This window comes from Labrus bergylta, chromosome 14, assembly GCF_963930695.1.
Source record: "Labrus bergylta chromosome 14, fLabBer1.1, whole genome shotgun sequence".
NCBI lineage: Eukaryota > Metazoa > Chordata > Actinopteri > Labriformes > Labridae > Labrus > Labrus bergylta.
The window spans coordinates 11,246,472-11,266,818 of NC_089208.1; the positions used below are offsets into that span (position 1 = coordinate 11,246,472).

Genomic DNA, 20,347 nt, shown 5'->3' on the forward strand with positions numbered 1-20,347 from the left:
AACGTGGATCAAAAACTATTCACATCAATCATCGCAAACAGGTTATCAAAAACAACTCCACTTTTATTAAACTTAGATCAAACAGGCTTTGTTCATGGCAGACTACTCTCAGATAATATTCGACATATAACCTGAATGTGTTAGATTACTCAGAAAAATCATGTAAGCAACTGTTAATGTTAACTCTGGATGCTGAAAAGGCATTTGACCGACTGTCATGGCATTTTATATTTGATACTTTTGAACCTTTTGGATTTGACCATAAATTCATCCAAATTTTAAAAATAATAGACAACCAACTAAATGCAAGAATTAAGGTCAATGGGACACTGTCTGACACGTTTCTACTCAAAAGAGGTACAAGACAAGGTGAGCCTCTGTCACCACAAATATTTGCTTTATGCATGGAACCACTAGCTGAAAGTATAAGAATAAATAAAACAATAACTGGCATTCAAATTGGAGAAAATGAACATAAATTAGCACTTTATGCCAATAATGTGATAGTTTACTTAACAAATTTAAATACATCCCTCCCAACTTTAATGGAGGAAATAAGAATATATAGTTTAGCCTCTGGATATAAATTCAATATTAATAAAACAGAGGCAATGACAGTAGGTGAGGAAATAGAAAATGATCTTAAGAGAGAATACAAATTTAAATGGGAATGCAAAAAATTAAAATTCCCCAAAAACTGGAGGAACTGTTTTCAATAAATTACACAGAATTGACAGACCAAGTGAAAGAACATCTGAATAGATGGAAAATATTGAATCTATCCATCTTTGAAAGAATTAAATCAATTAAAATGACAATACTTCCAAAATTATTGTTCCTGTTTCAAAACTTAACAACTTATATAACGCCAATAAACTTTAAGAAATGGGATAAAACCCTAAGAAAATGCATATGGGATGACAAAAGACCGAGAGTGAAATTAAAAAAATTATAAAGAAACTGAAATCCACAGGGGGGTTGTCGTTACCAGATCTCAGTAAGTATTTCTATGCAGCTCAGATAAAACACATAATGACATGGATGAGTGAAACCGAAAATCCAAAGTGGAAGGAAATAGAAATCTTTAGTCTCAGTAATATTTGGTAAAAAGAAAGGAGACTGTGGGATGAATAATTACTGCATCTCAAACACTGTAAAAACGTGGAGGAGGATTGTTAAGATATTAAACATAACAGAAAATGAAATGATTTTTTTTTATTTATTTTTTTTATGAAATTGCTAGAGATCCAGAATTTAAGCCAAACTCAACAGATACTGTGTTCAATTCATGGGCTAAAAAAGGATTAGTCAGATTCTGGCAAATGTTTTCTAAAAATGAAATTGATTCCTTTGAAAATATCTCCAAACATTATGAAATACCTAAATATCAATTTTACAGATGTTTGCAAATAAGAAGTTATCTACACAGCAAATAATGGACATGCAAAATATTCACCCCGTTAAAATATATCGTGAAAAATCATAATGCTAGTTCCAAACATACTATGGGTAGAGTGCATGAAATCTTACATGTGGAAGATGACTCACACAATGTAAAGATAAAATGGGAAAAAGAGTTGGGAACACAAATAACTGATGAAGACTGGAAACAGATGTTTAATGAAATATATACCACAACCAGTTCCTTGTTCTGGAGAGAATTTGCTTGGAAAATAACTATGAGGTACTTCCTGATGCCTGGAATCATTTCCAAATATAAAAGATGTGCAAGCTCTCAGTGCTGGAGAAACTGTGGTGAAAGTAATGCAAATCATCTACATATATTCTATTCATGCAATCTATTGAACAACTTTTGGTTAGTTTGTTAGTTAGTAAGTTTTTAAGTTTATTGAAGAGATTTTCAACAAACCACTATATTTAAAAGCAGAGAACATCATACTTGAAAAACCTCTAGTACGTCTTGGAAAAGACGAACAATACTTATTTAGAATACTCAGAATTTATACCCCCATACTAAACCCCCAGATTTGATCAAATGGAAAATTATGATTCAAGTAGTCAAATTTATGGAAGAAGGATCTCACAGAATAAGGAACATGGAAGACCTGTTTAAAAAGAGATGGACTTTAACTGAAGCAAAATTATAATCATCATCAACATACTAGAAATAAAGCCTGTCCTCTCTCTTTTTAAAAAATGGATCATTAAAGATCTGACCACCCCACTTGTGCTTAAATATGTAAATGAATTGGTTGATTTATTAATTTAAAAAGGGGATATTGACGAGATCCTAAGTTTAGCCATGTGAAGAAAAAAAAACCTACTAGTAAATGTTTGAGTTGCATACAAATTACGTATAATTTCTTATTTAAGGGAATACCTTTGTGGAAAGGAGCATACAAGTCAATATTAATATAAATGTTTAATTATATGCATGTTTAAAAATTAAATGTATGTTCATATTTGTGTGACAATACCTATGAAATATTTAAATTAATCCAAACCTCAATTTGCATTGAACATAGGGGCTATATCCCTCTCCTTATTTTTGTCTGCTTGTTTTCTATTTCATTTTATTTATTTATTTTATATTTATTTTATTTTTTCTCTTTCTTATTTCATTGTTTCGATGTGTACGTATGTCTGTGTATTCATTTCTAAAGATGTTGCTGCTTCTTTTCTTGGGGGTAGTTTCTTTTTTTGATTCATTCAACATCTTATGCTGAAATGAAATAACGATATGAATGAAGCAACTCTTTAGAAAAAAAAATAAAAACAAAGTAAAAGTAAAAAAATAAATAAAAGGTCTAATGGCCTGGGTGGAAGAAGCTGATCCTCAGTCTACTGGTGTGTGTTTTGAGGGTTCAATATCTCTTTTTAACAACCACTGTGGTGTGGTTAACCCATGTTTTTACAATGCATGTATCAAAATGAAAGACCAAAAGCTGTACATTTTAATATTTGAATCTCATATTTATTGCAATCGAGGCAACAAAGCAGACAGTGTTGCAGTGTGCCACTGGAGGGCGCTAACACAAAGCACCAGGTGGTCTGGGACAACTTGAGAAAGGAGGAGGCCACTCACCAGCCTGTGTTAGCACATCAAGCTACTGTTAGCTAGCCGGCGGCTAAGGAGCAGGCTAAAACATCGGTTTGTCTTTATGTCGCCCGTGTTATCAAGTGATGGCAAGAGAACGGAGTTCACACACCGAAGCTGGTGAGTGCTGCGCGTCCCTGTGTCCCACTAACAAACACTTTGGACTTCACACACTTTGTTGTTGTGTGTCAGCTGCTGGGCTACCGACTGGCTAACATCACTTAGCACCGAGCTAATACAACGCGTTTTCTTTTTCAGAATTATATTACCTCATTGCCAGATTCCTGCAGTCTGGGCCCTGTAAAAGAGCAGCGCAGGTAACATCGTCTTATCGGCGAAATATTAACTCCAACTTGATTTATTTTTAAAGAAGCGAATGCTAGCGGTGAATGCTAACTGTGTGTGTGTGTGTGTGTGTGTGTGTTGTTAGATCCTGGTGGAGGAGCTGGAGCAGTATGAGGTAGGTTCAGCTGGACCTTTCTCTTTTTATTTTCCTCTGTGGTTTCCGTCATGCTTCCTATCTCGTCGATTTGAGGGCAGGTTTTTCATAAATTCTGGTTTGTGTTGGATAAAGCAGCGAGTTGTCGAGCCCTAAGCTAAACTAGCAGCTTGATGCTATCTCTAACAGATTATCTTTTAACTTTAGTTGGTCCCTCAACGATGGAGTTGGGATGGGAAGATTTACAAACGGACCTTTCAAGATTGGGTAAGTACAGAAAAATCATTATTAACTTTTTTTTTTTTTTTTATTAAATATTGCGCCTCGCATCTGTTTTAAAAAATAAAACGCATAAGCGGAGGTTTTAATATTTAATTTAATCAACTGTAAAGAACAAACTTGTTGATAGCACGTATAGGTTTATTTAACATATTTAACACATTTATACTAGTGTATGCCAGCCGATAAATCACTATGTAGAGGCTTTGTGTGGGCTTGTGGGAGGAGACTAGTCAAGGGCGCGCTGTGATTGGTTGAATCTGATGCAGCCAGCTGTCAGTCTTCTGTTGGGACCAATTAAATTACTGGCTTTTAGCAAGCGACCCGGAAAAATAGTAGAAGACGTTTCTGATTGGCTGTGAGTAGCGCTTGCCGTCCTGTTTCTCTTCCTTGTCTTCGTTGTTGTTTCAAAGGCTTTTAAATTCAGCAATGAATAGAAGCATAGTGTGAGAATTAAAAGATTAAAGTTAGAAGTTGACTTTCATTAAAATACACACCAGCATTTCAATCATATGTACGTTTGGTATGGATACAGACAGATGATAATTCTTGTTGTTTTAAATCGTATTTATAATTACTCATTTAAATTAGTATTTAATTTTAGAAAATAAACTAGTTTAGATGCGCCATAAGGTTAGCTTATTACTACATTTAGAAGAGCAGATGAAAACATTTAGTAATATTGTAATACCAACACTTTATTGGATTATTATTAATTGTCTTTGTGTGCCAATAAACTGTCTGGGGATTAACTATTTTTACAATTTCTAATAGAAATAATACAGCAGCCTTGAAAATCCAGTATAGCCCAATTTAAACACAACTATTTTTCAGAAAAGACAAAAAAAAACAGCTATCTATAGAACAAAGCTGAATATGTTTAAATTTGTTAAACTCTTCTTTACTTATTTTGTTAAGGCAATTTTACAGACTGTAACCTTGATGATTTCTCTTTGTAATTACATGCTCGTTATAAATTTGTTTTGCTACTTTGTAATAGCTGTTTGTGACTCTTGCAGGTGATTTTAAACCAGCACATTCCTGCAGACTATTTGCTCCGTGTCTGCCAGCGGATTGGCCCACTTATAGAGAAGGAGATCCCACCTAGTGTTCCCGGAGTCAAAACACTTTTGGGGCTAGGAAGACAGTCCTTGCTTCGTACCACCAAAAGTGAGCACATCCCTCCTATCAAGCAGACCTCTGTTCATCATTTTCTCTGTTTTAATTTACTGCCTGTGTGTTTAAGGTTGTAGCCACAAAGTATGCAGCGGTTCGGCTGTTGCTGCACTCCATCGAGGACGTCCACCAGAACCCCCAGTCAGCAATGGGGAGGCTCCCAATGTTGGTGTGTATATTTATCTATTTTGTCTACCCTTAAAAAAAAACGAGAAAAAAAAAAAAACCTAGACCAGGTATCAGCAAATAATGAAATAAAGCTAATGATTGCTTCTACAAATCATGTGTCTTCATTTCAAGTGTCCATCATGGGAGCTCGCCAGGCCACAGGCACAGCTCGTTTCAGCCAGGCACTGCCTTCTTCCTCCTACCAACACATGAAGATACACAAACGTATCCTTGGACACCTTTCTTCAGTGTACTGTGTAGCCTTTGATCGCACTGGTCGTCGAATATTTACGGTACGTGATGATTAGTGCCAGATAATTGTGGCTGCAAATCTTTATGTTTATTACTTGATTAACGTCCATTTGACAAGTCAAATTTAACCAAAAGATTAAAAAAGAAGAAAGTGTATCCAGTATCCCTCCATCTTAAGGTTTGGAGATTATGAGTAGTACATGCATTTGATCGGCAAAGGACGAAGTAGCAACAAATTACCACAAACAGACACACACAAAGACGTACAGAATAGTAGAAAAATGTAATATCTTGCTCAAGGTACTTTCGGACAGGCCAACAGGATATACTGCTTTGCTACCTGTGAGCCTCAGTTCATTTATAGGACAGATTTAATAATGGATGTCTCTCTCTCTCTATGATCACCTGCATAGCATGCGGGCACTAATCAATACGCTGAAGCAGAGTGGGTGTTGGCTAGTTCAGTTCGTCCACAAGTTTGGTGATCTTATGCAAATAAAAGAAGACGAAGCTAATAAATGTACTTAGTTAGCCTTAAATATAGCTGGGCAGTACATTCAGGTATAGTCTATGCTTGGAAACTACTACTACTACGAGAGTCTCAGAGGTCACCTTTTAGGTTGCAAGATCGATTATTCCGGATACATATGTAAAAATCACACCCCGGGATAGTAATCACAGAGAACAGGATGTAGTTCTGTATGCATTCAAGTGACATATTAATTTTAACTGTAGCTCAGAATCTATTGAAAAGAAACTTCAGGGGATTTTACTCATTTGCCCCTATCCGGAAAGGCTCCTGATGTGTTTATCTTTCTCAGATAGATAATTCACCATTAAACTGGTTGATTTATTTGTTACCAATGTCTTGTGTCTTGTGAGTTGGGATTTCCTGAGGGTGGAAGTTTCTTCTCTATGATTGTCAGTGGTTTGCGTTAGTGATTTAATTTTAATTTTGAATTGTAATGTTCCTTTTTTTTTCTGTCTCATGATGCTGTCTTTTGATGGCTTGCGTGAAGCACTTTGAATTGCCTTGTTGTTGAAATGTGCTGTAGAAATAAACTTGCCTTGCCTTGTGTGTTTTAGGGTTCTGATGACTGCCTGGTGAAAATCTGGGCAACAGATGACGGCCGGCTCCTTTCAACTCTCCGTGGCCACTCGGCAGAGATCTGTGACATGGCTGTCAATCACGAGAATACTCTCATTGCCTCAGCCAGCTGTGACAAAACCATCAGGGTGTGGTGCCTACGTACCTGTGCACCCATCACTGTCTTGCAGGCCCACGCTGCCTCCATCACATCGATACAGGTGAGGCTGATGCTTCTTAAAATCAATAAGTCAAACAAATATGGATGAGGGTGCTTATTTTCAGGACTTATCAAGGTAGCTGATGAGTGATCAGTGATTATAAATGTGTCTTTTTATTATAATTATAATTATAATTGTTTTTGTTTAATACGATTTACTCCTTGGCAAGTATCCAACACTGACTCTCTACCCCCTCAGTTTTGTCCGGCTATTAGAGGGACAACACGGTATCTGGCCTCCACCGGTGCAGACGGCATGGTGTGTTTCTGGAAGTGGCACTCGATCAGCACAACGTTCAAGTAAGTGATCGGGTCATATCTGTCTTTTTAAGTTCTGTAAAATTGCTCCTTTAAAATTGATAGGCATACACGTTTTTTTTTCTTTTTCGTTTTACTCCCATCTCTCAGTGATCAACCTGTCAAGTTTGTCGAGCGCTCACGACCAGGAGTACAGGTCTCCACTTCCTCCTTCAGCAGTGGTGAGTGTAGTTCCTCGCCTCCTATCATTTCCTTTATGAAAAAAAAAAAAAAAAGAACATTAGCACATTTCAAGATACATTTGGCAAAGATATCCAACGTATATTAAAAGTGACCGAACAAGAGGATGTGGCTGTATTGATATTGAAGTAGACTGAATGTATTCCTGTCACCTACATTTCTTCCGTTTATTGTTAATAGGTGGCATGTTCATGGCTACTGGCGGCACTGATCATTTGATCAGGGTCTACTACCTTGGAGCTGAAACTCCCATGAAGGTCTCTGAGATGGACGCTCACACGGTAAGAAACCTGTCGCGTTGCTGTTTCGGTCTGTTTTAGTCTAAGAACTTAATTTAACCAAAGTCTCTGTAACTGAAAATCATCTCCTTTGTCTTTGTCATCAGGATAAAGTAGTGGTCGTCCAGTTTAGCAATAACAGTGACAGGTGAGTGTGTTTCCTAGACTTCAAACTGTTATTACATTTTTTCTTTCGAGCCTCTGACAGTTAAATGTGTGTTTGTGTTCAGCTTGAGGTTTGTGAGTGGCAGTCGTGACGGCACAGCCAGAATTTGGCAATACCAGCAACAAGAGTGGAAGAGTGTCACTTTAGACATGGCTGCCAGACTTCCAGGGTAAGTGAATAAACAGTGCGTATGATGCCCGCTTCTTTTATCTGTTAACTGCTCAGTGTTTCATTTCTGATGGAATATATTTTCCTCCAGGACGGCTGCTACAAACGGAGATGATAAAACCAAGCTGGTGGTGACCATGGTGGCCTGGGACCGCACTGATAACACTGTCATCACAGCCGTGTCAAACTACCTGCTCAAAGTGTGGAGCTCAACCACAGGACAGCTGCTGCACATTTTATCAGTGAGTGGCTGCCCTTTTACTCTGCATAGTTTTTTTTCTTTTTGTCTAATGGCGTTTTTATTTTTTGTGAGACTAACGGCCCTGAATGTTTGCCGTCTCCTTCGTAAAGGGTCATGATGATGAAGTGTTCGTCATGGAAGCTCACCCCATTGACTCCCGCATCCTACTATCTGCTGGCCATGATGGCAACATTTACATCTGGGACCTGTCCAAAGGAGTCAAAATCCGAAACTTCTTCAACATGGTAATTCTCTAGAATCACAATCTTCCAACATTAATTAATTTTTTTTTACGCTACCACAGTGTTCATGTGAAATTGTTTGTTTCCAGATTGAAGGCCAAGGCCACGGTGCTATTTTTGACTGCAAGTTCTCAGCGGATGGCCAGCATTTTGCCTGCACTGACTCACACGGCCATTTGCTCGTCTTTGGATTTGGCTGCAGCAGGCCATATGAGAAGGTAAACACTCATAACAGTTTTGTTTTACAGTCTTGTACTGTTTTGTCTTTTTACGGTTTTAGCTTTTTCGGTACTGTTTCTTGTGTATTTGTGATTGGGTGTTATACATTTTAAATGTAAGCAGCGATATGTAGTTCTCTAAATCTCATTATTAACACAAATTGTTTCCAGATTCCTGACCAGATGTTCTTCCACACGGACTACCGACCTCTTATCCGTGACGCTAACAACTATGTGTTGGACGAGCAGACACAGCAAGCCCCACATCTCATGCCTCCACCATTCCTGGTGGATGTTGATGGGAATCCTCACCCTACACATTACCAGCGCCTGGTGCCGGGAAGAGAGAACTGCAAGGAAGACCAGCTGGTTCCCCAGCTGGGATACATGGCTAACAGTAAACCTTGCTCCCTTGTTGTTAAAAGTTCAGAACGCTCACACAGTTTGAACTGAGGAAACTGAGAGTCCTGCCTTTTTGTCATTTAGGTGATGGAGAGTTGGTTGAGCAGGTACTTGGCCAGCAAACGGCAGAAAACAGAGAAAGCCTGCTGGACAATCTCATCAGGCAGCTACAGAATGAACAGGACCAACTACAAAATGCAGAGCAACCAGCAGAAGAGGATGAAGGTATCTAACTGTGACTTTTAAGTGATGTACAGTGTGTGTTTTGTGTTTTCATACCATTAACTATTGTCCATAAAACTCAGAGTTCCATTATAAAACTTTGAGGCAGTAGTATTGAGTGGAAACTAGATTTTTAATTGCTTAATGCTAATTGGCACACATTAAGTATTTCTTAAATAACATGTAGTCATTAAAAAGAAATCCTCCTATTTCAGCTCATGCCGATGATGCAGCAGAAGTGGAGCCCTCCTCTCCAACTGATGGACCACGCAGGACTGGCCCGGTTGACAGGGTGTGGCAGATGCAGCATAATGTGCTGCGAAGTCAAGTGGCCACTGAAAGGGACCTGCTGGCCTGGAGCCGCAGAGTGATGGTCAATGAATTACCGCAAGGGGTACACAGGTGAGGGGGCTGAAGAAAACTTCATCAAATGGAAGAAGACTTAAAGCTAGCATGAGGAGTTTTTAACTGAAACTGAATCAAATAATAATATTGCTGTCTCTTTGTGACACACAAAAGCAAAAAGAGACCGTCAGCCACAAGATTATTTCTATTTAATTATCTTTAATGCCAGAAATTGTTGCTGGGGGGGTCAGGAAACTGCCTTTTTTACATTTTCCAGTGCAAAGGTTCTTGATGAGTGATATATTTGACGGTTAAAAGACGACAGGATGAGATTTCTGTTTAAAAACAAAATGATACGATTTAGTGTATATATGTTATGATGCAAAATATCTTTTGTGCTTTTCAGAGTTTTGGAGGAGTGTAGACGAGCCAAAGGCGACATGGAATGTTCTCTATACAACACAGAAAGGCGCAAGAAACCTGCAGCATGCATACCTAAGGTCAGCTATCATTCTCTTTCACGTTGTTTTTTGTCCATTCTGGTCGATTCCTGCTCTTCTTATTTTCCAACCTCATACTGTTCTCTATAGAACGATCCGCTGACAACACGCCTTCGTTCACTGCGGCCATCCAAGAAAAAGCAGCAGCGCCACGCCTACCAGACCCGCTCCGCTCAAGTCCGTCGTCCTGGGACTAGGAGTCGAAATTCAAGCAACCGACGAAACTCTGACAGCCAGATAGAGTCTGATAGTGATGGAGATGTATGTTTCATCCCTCTATTTCTCATATATAAACATCACTAGAAACATTTTGTTGTGCATGTGTAGCCCACTTGAAACACAAGTGAAAATTATATTTTGAAGAGGTTTTTGAAGTATGTTAGCCTCACATCATACTAAAGGTGTTTGATGTGTCTTTGTTGACAGGGAGCAGCTCAGGGGGAGCACAGCGAGGCCTCTTCTGACGGGGAAACTCAATGGCAGACAGAAAGCAGCTCCAGGTGAATATCCTTTTTTAATGAACAATATTTTCAAGTTGTTTTTACCATCACCTGGCTAACAGCACCATTCTCCCCACTCACAGTGACTCCTCGAGTGAATATTCTGACTGGACAGCCGATGCTGGGATCAATCTCCAACCACCAAAGAGATCAAGCAGGAGGCCTGTGCAGCCCCAAGGTTACAGCAGCTCTGAGGAGGAGGAGGAGGAGGAGGAGGAGGAGGGCGACAACAAGGCAAAAGATGCAAAGAAGAAGGAAAGGGAGAAAAAGAGCAAGCCCAAGGAGACTAAACAGGTGAGTCGACTACACCTGCATTCAGAGTGAGCATATGTTTTTGTGCTAAACATTAGTTGTCCTCTGCAGCGCTGCTCTCAATGTAGCTTGACCTCACAGAGTATGTATGGAAAATTCTGTATGTGAACATTTTATTCTTAACAATGTGCATTAACTTAGAAACCCACCTCGTCTCTGGCTGGACTGGATGCTGAGGAGTGGATGCCGCCATCGTGGGTAATGGAGACAATCCCTCATCGCTCTCCTTTCGTTCCACAAATGGGAGATGAGGTAGGGTGTGTTATTCGGATATTAAGCAGACAAATATGTTTCATAACATGCAGTTTCATCCTGGTTTTCCTGTCCTCCGCCAGCTTATCTACTTCAAACAGGGCCACCAGGCCTACGTCCGGGCAGTCCGCAGGGCCAAGGCGTACAGCATCAACCCTCAGAAACAGCCATGGAACAGACTCGACCTCAGGGTGAGGCACAGGGTTATTAAAAAGAATTGCATACTTCAATTCTCCCGACTGTTCCGAGAGTTTGCAAACAGCAGTCAGTTCACGTCACTCTCTGAAACCGGCTATCTCATTAGCATGCCCAATTCCAAAACGCGATACCCTCAGCGGATCCTTTCTTCCACAATCCTCGAAGTCCTTTTCTCACCACTGTTCACATCTGACTCATTTGAACCACAACTTCTTACAACATGTGACATTTCTCAAAAGCCTTTGAATTTAAATCAGACACAAATCCTTCAGGGTTCATTTAGGATCAGTATTTGCACATTGTTAAAATTAGCATGTTCGCACCAATGTGTCATAAGTACAGCCTCATAGAGATGCTAGCATGGCTGTGGGCCGGTCAAGTGCTATATCAACGAGACATTGTGACTTTTGACATGGCATGGTGGATGGCATAACATCTACTGCTGCTTCAGGCATTTCCAAAACAGCTCTCGTCTTAGACCATTCTTCTGAAACAATCTTTGCAGAATGGTCTAAGAATGGAAAGAACACAAACAAATGGCATTGCAGTTAATAAAATCAAAAATCTTTGGGAGCACAGCACCAAGACTCCTGAATCTGAAATCAACACTAATTACATCTTACCAGACTGGTGTCAAACGATCCACAAACACGGTTTCTATTGAACATGTTCACGATCAACCGCTGTGTGCTGCTGAGGCCTGAACTTGTTTTCTTTTACAGATGTTCTATATACTGTCTTGTGTCTTGAGTCTTACCTTTTTTTCCTGCCTCTTCAGGACCAGGAATCTGTGAAAGTGGTGGGAATCAAATATGAAGTGGGACCTCCCACCCTCTGCTGCCTAAAACTGGCTTTCTTAGACCCAGTCTCAGGGAAGATGACCAATGACTCTTTCTCCTTAAAGTGAGCATTTAGAAAACACTATACATACATAGTCCTAGATTATTAATTATCAAAATCCAAGCTCACGTATGCGTTATATTTCTTTTTCATTCCCACTCTCTGTAGGTACCATGACATGCCTGATGTCATAGATTTTCTGGTACTTCAGCAGTTTTACAATGAGGCTAAAGAGCACAACTGGCAGTCAGGTTAGTCTTGGTGAAATGATGTGTTTACCACTCATATTCATTGTGTGGGTGGGTCCTTCTCTTATGTTTGATCCTGCCTTCACCTCACAGGTATGAGGTTCCGCAGCATCATCGATGACGCCTGGTGGTTCGGCTCTGTGGAGGACCAAGAGCCTTTGCAGCCTGAATATCCAGACAGCCTTTTTCAGTGCTATGCAGTAAAGTATGTCTGTGACAAGATGTGTAAACAATCAATATCATATTCTTCTTTGCTTGTCTGATGTACCATTTTATGTTCAGTCGAATACTCTCTTTAACTGCCCTTTGTTTTCGTCCTCTTCCATCAGGTGGGATAATGGTGAGCGGGAGAAAATGAGTCCCTGGGACATGGAGCCCATTCCTGACGAAGGTAAGTATTTATGAGAACCTTAACCTGTTTGTACACCTGTGCAGTTATGTTGTTATTGTGATGGTTTTATAACAGAAAAAATGTGAATAGATCCAATAAATGTAAGATCACCATTGCAACCAAGAAAAAACTGCAGGTGATTACACAAAGAATATAACCTTTGCTGTTCAATAAAAAAAAAATATAGAAACTGTATTAAATTTCATTTCAAAAGCTGAAGCTTAGTCTTTCAACCCATAACTTCAAACTTCGTATCTGTGGCCTCATTACAACATCACCAGGAGGTGAACAAGAGAAGTTGTCCATAATCACATTGTGTTTTAGGAATCTGTTTCATTGAAATGATTCAAAATATTATCGTAAACATTTCTCAGTATAGAGCAATCAAAAATCTGTGAAAGGAAATATACAACATGATTATTTCTTATACAATAAGAATTATGTTTCAGCAAAAGAAATGTGAAAAAATAGGAAATCACCACATCTTGGAGATCAATATTTTTCCAAACTTATTTTCCATAAGGGTTTATTTGCTTGGAAACATTTGGTTTTCATAAATTCAAGGTTTCGCTGTATTCTTAGTGTTGTTATCCCTGTTTCAACGTTCAGATTTCTGTATTTAAATGTTGTCAACAATTGTGAAACAGTGGTCAAAGAAGAACATCTTCACTCCTTTACCAACTGAGGAATTCAGATGGAACCTTATGAACTTTGTTGTCAAATTGATTGTTTGTCTTTAGAATTGTAGTAAGCTGGTGAATATCTTCTCTCCATAAAGAGGCTCAAGTTCTCCCAGACAAAGGAGCTCATTATTATTTTTTATATCCAAATCAGACTGTTCAAAAGGACACCCACTTAGATATTATTGAACAGCTCACATTAGGAATCTTTTCATTTTAACAAAAGACTTGTTCGTACCCTAACATTTGAAACCACTTGCTGCTTCTTTTCAAGTGCTCTGATTTCCTTTGTGATGTCTCTGAACCACCAAGTAGTCCATTCATATTGAAATGTAGTTGGCTGTCCATTAAAGTTCACTTGGCAGGCATTTAACCCCGTGCTGGTTCATTCTGGTGATACGTTTCAGCTGCAGAATGGAGAAAATGAAAAACTATCTTTTCATCAAGCAATGCTTTTATTACTTCTAATCTCTTTGAAAAGTGAACTTGTTTTTTTCCTTACTTTTCTTACTTACTTATTAGGTATCTTACTTTCAGATACCTATATTATATATTGAAAAATGGAAGAATATAAGTTTTCCATCAGGATAGTAAAGATGATTAATATAGGTGCACATTGTAACTTAGCTTTTTCTCTTATTTGAGTAATTACATTTATTTAATGAGCGAATACATTTTTTCTTTCAGCTTCATTACCAGAGCAGGTCGGCGATGGTGTGGAGGTGGCAGAGGACGAGTTAAAGGCTCTGCTTTACGAGCCTCAGGAGGGCGAGTGGGGGGCTCACACACGAGATGAAGAATGTGAAAGAGTCATCCAAGGAATCGACCTGCTTCTTACACTGGGTACGCCACCAAAGTTTCATTCCAGTGTGGTTGTTGCAGGCAGAGTCAGGTCATGCTTGATGTTGTTTTTTTTATTTTTCTGCAGACGTTGCCAAGCTTTTTGCATATCCTGTAAATCTCCGGGACTACCCTCTGTACTGCACTGTGGTGTCTTACCCCACTGACCTCAGCACCATCCGCACACGGCTGGAGAATCGCTTCTACAGGTGAAGCAGCCGATGTAGCCTCACACACACAGTCAAATTATCTTTCACATAAATTCCAAAAGTGTTGACATTTCAGCTTCTCTCGTGTCTAGGCGGATCTCGGCTTTAATGTGGGAGGTGCGCTACATTGAACACAACGCCCGCACTTTCAATGAGCCCCAGAGCCCCATTGTAGCAACCGCCAAGGTGGTGACGGACGTTCTCCTTCACTACATCAGGTGAGACTCCAGAGAGTTCATGTTCTAGTATCTTCCCTGATACTGCAAAATCTGTTTTAAGGTTATTGATACTCCTGCCTGCACACACCAGTATTTAATTTAACCCTTTGTTTCCGGCAGTGACCAGAGCTGCACAGATATCCTGGATCTGTATCACAGACTCAAGTCTGAGGTCAGCAGTGGAGAAGAAGCTGAGGTGAGAAATTGTGGTTAAGACTTTGTTTTTCCTTCTTTTGTAAGTGTTCTGTGATAATATATTTAATAATACATTTTATTTAAAGGCGCCTTTCAAATCATCGAGCTCCCCCTACAGAGCAGAGATTAAAAAAAAAAAAAAAAGATATCACTTTCTTGTATGTGTTCCTCTACAGGCTGACTTGGATGTGGACTCTGACACTCCAGGAACGTCTTCAGGACATCAGGTAAGAGAGAGTCAAGTGACCGCAACAAACCGTATTCTAATAATATTGACTAACATCACTCCCTCTCGTGTGATATTGCTTATGTAACAGACATATTAATTGTTCTTTCCCTTCCAGGGATCAAATTCAAAGAAGCGTGGCTTGTCATTGGATGTGAAAGCTTGGCGAGGTCAATGTAAAGAGCTGATGCGTCGAATGATTGCCTCGCCAGATTCAGAACCGTTCAGACAGCCCGTGGATCTCTTTGAGTATCGGGTAAAACAATCTGCAGCAACCGTAACATGCAGTAATAATGCAACTGAAGACATTTGAATGAATTAACATTTACAACAATCCAAATCTTTGTACAGTAACGTTCCTGCTCTCATATTTGTTCAGGATTATCGAGACATCATAGACACTCCCATGGACCTGAGAACCGTGTCAGAGACGCTGCTGGGAGGAAATTATGAAAACCCAATGGAGTTCGCCAAAGACGTGCGTCTCATTTTCAGCAACTCCAAAGCGTACACACCCAACAAGAAATCACAGGTGAAGAAAACCTCCCTGAAATTCAATAAGTAGATATTGGGAGAAGTCCATCAAAGTGATATCCTGGTATTTTACTCTCTGACACTCTTACTTATGTCTAGATCTACACCATGACCCTCAGTTTGTCGGCCTTCTTTGAAAAAAATATCATCTCCATCATCTCTGATCACAAATCAGCCATTCAGAATGAGCGCCGGGCTCATCAGAGGCTCAGTTACAGGAACAGATTGCACAATGGAGGCAGCTCACCGCCCATCAGTCCATCCCCCAGGTACATCTCAGAAGACACAGTGTACACAGGGTGTCTGCATCTTCTGAAAACATCTAGATTTGTTTTTCAACTTTACATTTGACTTACAGAGATTACAGTCTTGTTTCTTCCTTAGATCTAATGTCTCCCTCAACCCCTGCTCCTATAAAGTGTTTGAAAGCCTTAAATAAAAATCGCATTCTATGCGATTCTATGTAAAGAAGCTTATTATTCTTACATGTTGCTTTTTTTTCTCTGTCTCTCTCTCTATGTCTAGCCCTAAAGGAAAGCACAAGTTGGGGAAGGTGTCAAAGCCAAACAAATCCCAGACCTCAACCAAGAGTCGTTCTCGGAGGCCATATCAGGGTACGACTGCACAACTCTGTCTTTTTTTTTTTCCTGTGCCCTATATGACGCTGGTGTAAATGATTGTTAAGGTTAGGAGAGTGGGAAAATGTCTTCTTAAATTCTATTGAGATTAGTCATTTTCCACCTTACATTTCCTTTTGAATAACCGTCTCCAAGTCTTACCAAGATTGGTTAGAGTTTAGAAAGGTTCAACATTTATTGCCGGACACCTCTGCAGATTTTAAACCTATTTAAATTCAGCATGTTGTAGCAAGACATTATACGTGTAAGTCAAAGATATATATATATATATATATATTTTTTACAATTCTCTAGTTTTGTCATGACTGAATATAGAATGTAATGCATTGCACTGCTGCTGTAGATGCTGAAAAGTCATACTCTTAGACTCGTATTTAATAATTGCTGTGTGTTGTTGCTTCAGTTCAGCAAAGCGACAGTGTAGCAGAGGAGGAAGACGTCCAGCCTTCTTCCCCGAGTTCAGGGACAAGCAGCAAGAGCAGAGACCAGGAGTCCTCGCGGGTGACCCGCAGCCGCACAACTCCAGTGAAGAAGTCAGGTATGAAAACATCCCAAGTTTAATCATAATATATAACATGTTTCATTTTATTGTTTCTTCAGAATACAGAATTAAAGTTTTGTCGTTCTATATTGCATCAGGGCACCGGCGTAACTTAAATCTGAGTAACGGCTCCAGACAACGCCCCAAGCAGGCATCGTCGCAGTCTGAAGACGAGGAGGAGGAGGAGGCGGCGGCGGCGTCTCGATCCAATAGCTCCTCGTCTGAGTCATCCTCCACCTCATCTTCGTCGTCTTCTTCGTCGTCATCAGACAGCGAGAACAGCTCTGACACTGAGATGGAGAAGTATGTGGATGGGGGAGACCACGACTACAGCAAAGCCCCCTGCCTCTCGGCAAAGGGGAAGGAGGCGGCCTCAGGGAAAAGAAAACACAAAGGACAAGAGGAGGAGGCACAGAGACCCAAAAGAGCCAGGGTTCAGGCGCCTGTAGAGGAGGAGGAGGAGGAGGAGGAGGAAGAAGAAGATGATGATGATAATAATAATAATGATGAGGATGAAGAGGAGGAGGAAGAAGAAGAAGAGGAGGAGGAAGAGCAGCCACAAATGCAACAGCAAAAGGGGAATGTGAGACAAGAGGAGGATGAGGGAGAGGAGGAGGATGAAGAAGAGGAAGAGGAGGAACCGGAGGAGGAGGAACCGGAGGAGGAGGAACCGGAGGAGGAGGAACCTGAGGAGGAGGAAGAGGAGGAGGAAAACTCAGATGAAGCGCACGGAGGAGCCACAGCAATGAAGAAACAACCAGAGAGAGGCAGCCAGTGCAAGTCTCAGCGGGTGAACACACGAAACCAGGGCCGTAGGACAGTTTTGTACAGGGACGACTCGGAGGATGACGCCCATGGGTCAAAAGACGACCCTCTCAACCTGGGCAGGTCCCGCTCTGGGCGGGTACGGCGCATGACAGAGAAAGCCCGCGTCAGCCACCTCATGGGCTGGAGTCACTGACACATCGCCCCCTCTCAAACCTCAATAAAAAAGAAAACTGTCAAACGTGAGCAAAACTTCAGGGATTTTTCTTCTTTCTTTTTGTACAAGTGTATATATAATATATCTATATATATGATGTTTCTTTTTATCTGAGACTGCTTATGACTCAAACTCATCGCTGGTGCTTGTGACACGTTGCCATGGAGTTTCCTCTCTTGGTAGACGGCGCTACTGTTCAACACAGACCCTCACCCCCAACTGGACTAAGTCACCTCGGCCTTACTGCTCGCTGGCGGAGCCTCCAAAACATGGCACTGCTCTTCTTCCACTTGTCCTCCTCCTGTACTAAACACTATACTCCTCCTACGTCGCCTCTTAATCCTGGTCACCAAAGAAGGATGCAGAGATGCCAAAAACGGTGCTCATGTTTTTATTCGTCTGGGTTTTTTTTTTTTTTTTTTCTGTGAAATAACTTAACTTAAACCCATCAAGCTAGTGGTCTCTACTTCGAAACTGATGTCAACCGTCTTGGTACTCGGTCTTTTCTCACAACCGGAAGCCTTAGTTTTCAGAGTTTCAGTCAGATTTAGTTCAAGCGTGATTTGGGCATGATTTATACAGAGGAATCAGTAGTTTTAGTACGAGAGAATTCAATCTAGAGCCCGACCGACATGTCTTTTGGCAATATGATTTAGCCAGTATAGTGATGAAGACATACATTTTTGTCTTGATACATGCATCATATAGAGAGCAGATCATTCTTCATCACTAACATCTCTCTGCACTGTCTGCAGCCCAAGTAGCAGAGCATCACACCCGGGCACCAAGTGTGTAATGACGTAAAATATTCTTTAATTAAATTGTTCAGGAAAGCAACATGAACAGTATCTACTTGTTCATTATCTGTATTGGTCTCAAAGATACTGAGTCGGTCTGGCTCTAGTAATATCCCACTTCCTTTTTGGTGTAGTTGATTTGCCTTTTCTCTTGAATTCCTACCTTTTTTATTGGTGATTTTTTTTAAAATATTCTTGGGTAAAAAAGCCACTGCTTCCTGTCCTGTTGTACATCCTGATCTGCATCTGTTTTCAAATTGCTTTCATCACACCTTCTCCAACACCCAGCACATGAAAAAGCAAGGGTGTCTCTGGCCTACTCTCTTGTGCAGAAATATTTATTTTACATTGTGTTATTCTTGGTTTACGTTCTTTTTTTCTTTTCTTTTCTTTTCTTTTTTTAACAACAATAGTGATGAGGAAAAGGATATATTTGCACATTGATCTACTCCACGTGGCAGCTGAGTAATAACGATTTTTGGAGAAAGAGAAACAAGATGAAACCTCATGATATTTTAAAGAATTTTGAACATCATTAGAAAGCATTAATCCTGTCTTTTTTTTTTTTCTAAGTTATAACAGAACATGCTTAAAACATTTTTTCAGCCTGAGGGATCAGCTGATGTACCATTTTTAATCTTCTTGTCTTTTGGCCTAAAGCAACCATACAGCAGCTCTTTGCTCAGCAATTCAATAACGTGCCACTTTTTGTCCTCTTGTTTCTGACCAACTGAAGACACATTTGACCTGATAAACTACAATCAGGTATTTATTTGCTCTCAAAATCACTGTGTTTAATAATGATTGATTCATGGGTCAATTGGTTTGGTCTTTTGGAAGTTCTGCAATATGGATGCATCTTTTTTTTTTGGTTGCACTGGTAATATTTACTTTTGAGCAGTCTCTGAATCATCAGAGGAACACTTCCATTTTAATGCTGGGTGCTGAAATCTGAACAACCTTGTCAGTCAGCCTCCATGTGGTCACTGGTATAAGAGGGGCTTCAGAGGTTATTCTTTGTCTTTTTATTTGGGGGGGGGGGGTGATTTTTTTTTTTTTTTTTGTCAGGTTCTCAGAGATAAATTACACAAATCAGCATATAGGGTGCTCCATTCTGCAGCATTAACTGGCTTCTTGAAGTATTTCTGGTTGAGTGTGAGTAGACTTAAAATTCATATTTTGGGATCTTACTTTCTTACAGTAGATGGCTCTTGTCAGGACGCATCAGTTTAGATGATGAGTACAACAATAACATTCTGCTGTAGGTGGAATGAGTTTATGTGACTGTCTTTTATACACAAAGTTTGATTGTATGTGTTTTCCCTTTTTTTTTTTTTTAATAAAAAAAGTTAGACTTGTCAAAGGTTGTTCGAGATATTTGTAATCCAATGATTTCTGTCTGTGTTACTTCACCTAAAGCTTTAACAGCTATTCAGCAGCAACTGAGTCATCTGCAGTTTTTATGAACGCAGTCATAAACCTGCATTGAAGGCAAAGATTCAATAGTTACTGGATATTAGGACAGGCCTATCGACCGTGATAACGCGACGTAAACCACGACTGTGCTATCTCCCTCTGCTAAACTGCATTAATGCACTGAAAGCTTGGGTGAGTCAGACGAGGGACAAACAAGGTTTAGTTGTGACGCACCATGCTCTGCCACACCTAGAAACTGCAGAGATGCTGAAGGATCATGGGAATTAAATCTGATCGTTACATAAATAGGTAAAAAGGGACAATGTTAAGCAAGCAAAGCAAAGAGTGACAACAGCCACTTATCACACCAA

General features: G+C 40.0%; 1 protein-coding gene across 1 annotated transcript; it reads left to right on the plus strand.

The window, feature by feature from the left end:
• Positions 1-3,039: 3,039 nt before the first annotated feature.
• brwd3 (bromodomain and WD repeat domain containing 3) lies at positions 3,040-19,896 on the plus strand. Its single transcript, XM_065963314.1, has 40 exons — positions 3,040-3,178; positions 3,317-3,375; positions 3,489-3,518; positions 3,705-3,764; positions 4,796-4,946; positions 5,023-5,121; positions 5,253-5,413; positions 6,459-6,680; positions 6,879-6,979; positions 7,088-7,158; positions 7,358-7,458; positions 7,563-7,603; positions 7,686-7,790; positions 7,881-8,031; positions 8,141-8,275; positions 8,362-8,490; positions 8,662-8,887; positions 8,977-9,117; positions 9,330-9,516; positions 9,866-9,959; positions 10,050-10,220; positions 10,386-10,459; positions 10,543-10,753; positions 10,913-11,023; positions 11,107-11,214; positions 12,000-12,124; positions 12,230-12,312; positions 12,403-12,514; positions 12,639-12,700; positions 14,068-14,223; positions 14,309-14,429; positions 14,522-14,647; positions 14,768-14,843; positions 15,019-15,069; positions 15,187-15,324; positions 15,448-15,600; positions 15,702-15,871; positions 16,128-16,216; positions 16,644-16,778; positions 16,880-19,896. The coding sequence occupies exons 1-40, from the start codon at positions 3,145-3,147 to the stop codon at positions 17,740-17,742; spliced, it is 5,433 nt and encodes a 1,810-aa protein (XP_065819386.1). The 5' UTR covers positions 3,040-3,144; the 3' UTR covers positions 17,743-19,896.
• The last annotated feature ends 451 nt before the right edge of the window (positions 19,897-20,347 follow it).

Bases quoted from the DNA above. Each gene is read 5' to 3' on its own strand.
- brwd3 (XM_065963314.1), top strand. From the start codon at position 3,145: ATGGCAAGAGAACGGAGTTCACACACCGAAGCTG. The intron at 12,701-14,067 runs GTAAGTATTTAT...TTTTTCTTTCAG, and splicing joins GGAGCCCATTCCTGACGAAG to CTTCATTACCAGAGCAGGTC. The intron at 16,779-16,879 runs GTATGAAAACAT...ATATTGCATCAG, and splicing joins AACTCCAGTGAAGAAGTCAG to GGCACCGGCGTAACTTAAAT.